The sequence below is a fragment of the Apus apus genome, chromosome 2, assembly GCF_020740795.1.
Source record: "Apus apus isolate bApuApu2 chromosome 2, bApuApu2.pri.cur, whole genome shotgun sequence".
Classification (NCBI taxonomy): Eukaryota; Metazoa; Chordata; class Aves; order Apodiformes; family Apodidae; genus Apus; species Apus apus.
This window is the reverse complement of record NC_067283.1, coordinates 34,801,933-34,808,265: the sequence shown is the minus strand read 5'-3', so window position 1 is coordinate 34,808,265 and position 6,333 is coordinate 34,801,933. Positions and strand designations below refer to the sequence as shown.

General features: G+C 51.7%; 1 protein-coding gene across 1 annotated transcript; it reads left to right on the top strand.

Annotated features, from left to right (window-relative positions):
- The first annotated feature begins 2,225 nt into the window (after positions 1–2,225).
- Positions 2,226–3,829, top strand: HOXA13 (homeobox A13). The gene is made up of 2 exons (XM_051611461.1): positions 2,226–2,901; positions 3,537–3,829. The coding sequence occupies exons 1-2, from the start codon at positions 2,226–2,228 to the stop codon at positions 3,779–3,781; spliced, it is 921 nt and encodes a 306-aa protein (XP_051467421.1). The 3' UTR covers positions 3,782–3,829.
- Positions 3,830–6,333: the final 2,504 nt, after the last annotated feature.

Sequence of the window (6,333 nt, the reverse complement as noted above, 5' to 3'; positions counted from 1 at the left end):
GGCGGGCTGGTGGGTGGGGGGCCAGTGGGGAAGGGAGGGAGGAGAAGCGAGCTGGGTAGATTAGTGTTCTCATGGCTACCCGCTTTTTAGCAAATCAGGCAGATCTTCGGGCTGTGAATGACAGTTCTCACATTGGCTAGACTGCAACTTTCAACTTGACCTTGGCCTCTAGCCGTGTCTAACCCGTATGTAAAACAGCGCTGCCCCATAGAGCTGCCTTCCCTTCCCCCTTCTTTTCGCCCCCACACCCCCGCCCGCTGCAACTCGGTTTTCAGAGGCAACCTCAAGAAACCAGAGGGAAACAAACCGACCCAATTCATGCCAGTCAAGCAATGTTTGGCCAGGGGAATCCACAGGTTTCAAAACTGGAGCCTGAAAAGAAAAGGAAAAATATGCGGGGAATAAATATTTGCTTTTGGCCATGAGGAAGAATGCGGAAAAGGGTATGCGAAGTCAAAATGGGAACTCTTTATTGGTTACAATGAAAGGGGGAAGGGGAGGAAAAGCTGCTAAAATGCTGCCAGATTAGCAGGGGAATGACAGCGGCTTCAGGTGTCCGAACTCATCGCACGGAAAAAACACACTGCAAAATAAAATATCCATGGACGCCAAAGGGCCATTTCTCATGGCTGGCAGCTCTGCGCTAGGCAAGGAAAAGTCTGCTCGGTAACAATGTACGTCCTGGGACCGCTCTGCGCTTGTAGCCATGCGGACAAAACAATGCTACAACGTCAATGGGAAGCACAATAGGATAATAAATACGCCGAGCTGTCAGGCGCAAAACAAAGCAACATGCAATTGCAAAAAAAAAAAAAAAAAAAAAATTAAAAAAAAAAATTAAAATTTAAATACTAGTTTTCAGGATGGGAGTATTCGGGGCTGTTTTGTCCAGAAGCCTGAGCGCTGAGAGTTATTAACTATGAGACGAACGCTGCTACAGGTCGTTTATTGATAACTCGGTGATGGAGCGATTTGAGTTCAAGGTTGTGAGCGAGCAGCTGAATGCTGGGGGGAACGCATCCTCACCAGTGGGAGGTGCGGCGAATATTCATATTTGAGATGATTTCGGCCTATGAAAAATTCCAACATGAATAGTGAAAAAGGACTGCTCTTTTCCGAGCTTTCACTTGCAGAGAGGTACGGCCTTCCAAAAAAAAAAAAAATTTTTTTTAGCCAATAAATCGTTTTTTTCCCAGCACCAAAATAAGAAAAAAAAAAAAGCAGTACCCAGTGTCTGCACAAGCCGATGTTATATTTTACAGCCAGAGAAGATTCAAACTGAATTGTAGGCCCCAGTTTTTATTATTACAGCAACAAATAATACAGCGGAATCGCGATGGAGATCCAGTTAATCCCCCCTCTCCCCGGGCCCATCTTAAAAGATGATAAATAAAATAGGGATTTCCTGGTCTGTTCTTATCTGACTTCTGAGCTCTTCTGGCGAGAGGAGCGAGATGGGTCTTAGGCTTTCGACGGGCGGGAAGGAAGGAGGAAAACACCCAGAATGGACCCCCGGAGGTTCCGCTTCGAGGGCCTTGCCTGGCCCGGCATGCGGCCCAGGGAACGCTTTTCTGCCCGCAGCTTGCGGCGGGCTCCCCGCGCCTCCCGGCCGGTCCCGGCCCGCACTCTCAGGGGAGAGGCGGCGGATAGGACCGGGCGAGGTCGCGGGGTGCCGTTCACCTCTCCCCGGAGAGGAGGGGAGGTCTCCGGGGCTTCCGCGGCTCTCGGGGTGGGGAGGGCCCGAGGAAAGCGGCTCAGGGGAGAAATCAGGTGGGGTGCCGGGGGGAGCCCCGCACCTCGGAGAACGCGCCGAGCAACAACGGGGCCAAAAGGCTCACGCCTCGGTGGCGAGGGGAGGGAGGGCCCGAGGGAGGAAGGAGGGAGGAGGGAAGGAGGGGGAACGGGCGGGCCCCCCCACGCTCCCCCCGCCGCGCCCGCGCCCCGTGTGGCGGCAGCAGGACTGCGCCGTGCCCGCGTCCGTGCCCGCGCCCCCGGGCCGAGACCCGGCCCCGCGCAGTTATTGCGTTATTTAATTATCTCCACTTTATTCCTTCAGATGTTTATCAGCTGCTTTGCATATCACGTGGGGGCTGGCGGCCCAATGAGGGCCTGCCTGGCGCGACACTGGCGCGTCAGCTTTGGTCAAGTCCCGGAGATTGAGTATCTCTTTTTTCAGTCTTTGGGGCTTTTAAAAAAGAGCCACTAGTCTCAATGCGGAGCGGGCTATGACAGCCTCCGTGCTCCTCCACCCCCGCTGGATCGAGCCCGTCATGTTCCTCTACGACAACAGCCTGGATGAGATCAATAAGAACATGGACGGGTTTCACGCCGGCAGCAACTTCGCGGCGGCGGCGGCGGCGGCCAACCCCTGCCGCAACCTGATGGCTCACCCCGCGCCCCTGGCCGCCCCCAGCGCTGCCGCCTACACCTCCAGCGAGGCCCCGTCCGCCGGCATGGCCGAGCCCGCTGTCAAGCAGTGCAGCCCCTGCTCGGCCGCCGTGCAGAGCTCCTCCGGCGCCGCGCTGCCCTACGGCTATTTCGGCAGCGGCTACTACCCCTGCCGCATGACCCACCACAACGCCATCAAGTCCTGCGCCCAGCCCGCCTCCACCTTCGCCGACAAGTACATGGACACCTCGGTCTCCGGCGAGGAGTTCACATCGCGGGCCAAGGAGTTCGCCTTCTACCAGGGCTACGCCGCTGGGCCCTACCAGCCGGTGCCCGGCTATCTGGATATGCCCGTGGTGCCCGCCATCGGCGGCCCCGGCGAGCCGCGCCACGACCCCCTGCTCCCCATGGACAGCTACCAGCCTTGGGCCATCACCAATGGGTGGAATGGGCAAGTGTACTGCCCCAAGGAGCAGAGCCAGCCGCCTCACCTCTGGAAATCTACCCTCTCGGGTAATACACCTGCATGGCTCCCCCATGACCCCCCCCCCCCCCGAACCGTCCTACCCAGCTCGCCCCTCCCGTGTATCCCGCCGGCAGTGCTCCGGGATCAACCCCGGGCTGACCCTTCCCCGCCCCGTCCGCGCTCCCCGGCCCCGTCCCGCCCGGCCCGCACATGCCCCGGCGCCGCCGGAGAGGCCCCGGTGCCGCCCCCTGCCCCCCGCCGGCGCACGGCGCATCCCGCTTCACCCCCCCGGCCCCACCGCCGGCCAAGGGAGAGGAAACAGCTGAAAAGGGCCGCGGGAAAGTCTGCGGTGTTATTTTCCATACATCCCGTAGCACCCAGGCTGGGTAAATCGCCGCAGCACCTCACGATTCTTCCTGGAGTCCTTCGCCAGGCCTGTGGGGTTTGTTAGTATTATTTGTCTGACTGATAGAAGCGAGCCTTTCCGAGCCCAAAAGCTGTCCGCTGCGGCCAGGAAAGAGCAGCCCCAAATGCTGAGCAAGGCTTTAGAAGCTAAGCTGGAGGAGGCCGGCAGAGGAGCGAGTTGTAATTCTAACCCCTCTACCACTTGAAGATGTCCTAAGCGGTTCGAGCGATTTTCTAATACTTGCCTTCATGTTTGTTTGGTTTTTTTCTCTTCCAGACGTCGTTTCTCATCCCTCCGATGCGAACTCGTACAGACGTGGGAGAAAGAAAAGAGTCCCTTACACAAAGGTCCAGTTAAAAGAACTCGAAAGGGAATATGCTACAAATAAATTCATAACCAAAGACAAAAGGAGGAGGATATCGGCGACTACAAATCTGTCAGAGAGACAGGTCACAATCTGGTTCCAAAACAGAAGGGTCAAAGAGAAAAAAGTGATCAACAAATTGAAGACTACCAGTTAATGGATTAAAAATGGAGAAGCAGCAACTCAAGAGTTTCAGAACTTTTTTTTCGTGTTCAGATTAAAATAATTATTAATAATAACTAAAAAGAGAAAAGACAATGAACCTCTTCTTTCAGAACAAGAGATCTGTATCTTTGGAATTATAGCTTTTTTCTTTTTCTTTCTTCTTTTTTTTTTTAATTTTTATTATTATTGCTGTAGCAAAATGGTTAAAACTGACAGTTCTCCTGAAATCCCAAGCAGTCAGCCAGTATCACTGACAGACTGTAAAACCCACACGCCCAGCCCCGAGAGATACACTTTCAACTAAGACACACGATTTTCTGAGAAACTTGTACGTGCTTCTATGACCTTACTATCTGAGAAGACCCTTCGTGGCCATGAGGTGAGAGCTGGTTGACGTGAGGAGGTCGATGTGGACACATAAGCTGGTTTTCTTCCATTGCAATCCAAACTGTATGTTGAATGACTGCTCAGGTAAACCATAGTGAAAAAAAAAAAAAAAGTACAGTTACTGTATGTTTTTAAGCAATGCATTTAATGTCAAAAAGTAATAATAAAACCTCGAAGGTACTGAATAAGGATTTCAGAGACATCAGTAATGAAGGAAGCTCTGTGGAGGATCTATCTCGATAGTAAATTTTTTAAATATCGCAAAGTAGTGGGGATAGAAGGGAAAACATTTTCTTGGAGATGTGTTTCGGTTTTATTTTTTATTTTCAACAGATGATTTCTTGTCATCTGAACTGTTTTTTGTTGTTGTTTTTTTTCCTCCTGCAGACCGTACAATAGATACTTTTTAAAGGACTCTGCCTATTATAAACCTCAAATAATCTTCAATAATTAATATTATAAGTCCCCGGAATTTTTAAAATATTTGACTCTGGGTGGATACAAAAACCATGAACATTGGCATTTCTTTACAGTAGGGGAAAAAATAACAAACCCCTAAAAACTTCCTGGAAAAAAATATCCGAGAACTTTGAACTGAAATACATTTTTTTTCCCTGAACTATTTTGATTTATATAATCTACATTTTGATCTATGAGTAATTAGTCGTTTCTCCTTGTTTATTGTCTGTTATGAGGCCGCAGTAGAACGTTTAGGGATTCTTTTTACAGCACCTTTTAATCCAGTCAGTTATTTCAACCAGCACATTATTTTGTTTTTATTCACTATAAGAAGCTATCTTGTAAATAAAAAAAAAAAAATCAGCGCACTGTGAAAATGTACTTGTGCACCCTCATTTTTTTTATATTTCTACTGAAAGATGAAAACCCAAGACCTGTAGATAGGTATAGTAGTATTAATACTGTTAATAAAATAGTCACTGTAATAAAACCTGAAAGAAATGCTCTTTATTCTTCCATACCTACGTGCATTTCGTAAGAAGAATTAATATATCTGTCTTGGAATTGTAATACTGTTGTCTTCCATTATGTAGCTTATGTATGTACGGTGTTTTTTTTTTCTGGACGGTCTTTCTCTGGGGGCAGGCACGCCTGATAACCAGCGTTCCTAAACGAGAAATGTTTTGGTAATGTTAAACAGCGGTTTTGCAGCGGGTCTGGGGGCCCGGGGGAGGAAAAGCAGGATGACACCAGAGCAGCACTGCAGCCCTCGCGGGCAAATGGAGTCCGGTCCCTGGAGACAGGACGACGCTGCCCAGCCCGGCCATGCCTCGGCCGGAAGGTGGAAGCGGGGAGAACGGGGGTGGGCTGCTTGGCGGCGATGACAGGACGAGGAAGGCCTGAAACCTTGACCTTGAGGGGGAAAAAAAGCCGATTTGTGACCTTGACTTTTGACAGCTCCCCGCGCCAGAGGCATCCGCGGGCCGACAGCGCCACCTCGTGGCTGTCTCCCCGCTGCGCCCGCACCTGGCCCCCCGCGCACACCCTCGTCCGCGGGGGACCGCGCCGCCTGCTCTTATCTCTACATGTGTATTATATGTCTGAATTGGCAAGGCAGAACGCGCAGCAGGTTGTGCTCCGCAGCCCCTATCTCTGGTGGTAGCAGAAGAAAGGCGAGGCTGGGTCGGGGGTGAAAATCGGTGCTCAGCCGGCGTCCGGTTGGAAGATGCCGGTGCCGTGCGAGGAGCCGCCGGCCGGGTGTTGTGAGTGGCGGGCGAGTTTGGTCGGGCACAAAGAGAGGTTTTGCTTTCGCCTCCTGTCTCCTGAGGTGGTCTGCAGCTCTAATTAGAGTTATTGGGGGACCTTTACGGTACATTTAGAGGATATCATATACCACGTTAACTGTGCACTTCTAGCCTTACACTTCTGAAATTCAAAAGGACCCACCTCTGCAGGGATCAGGGCAGAGCGCTTTCCGCCCCTCAGATCTGACTGTAACGTATTTGTGCAATAACTTACAGGAAAAGTACCTGCAGGAACAGGATCTGTTTTCCAGAAGGCTGTGGTGTCGAGGGCTTCGCGCTCCGTGCGGGATTTTAGCTTTCCGGCGGAGCACGGGAGCGTTATCCCCCCGCTTCGCGCAGCTCTTGGGGCCGTGGAGCGTTGTGGTTTCTCAGGCCGCGGGAAACCCGAGAACGT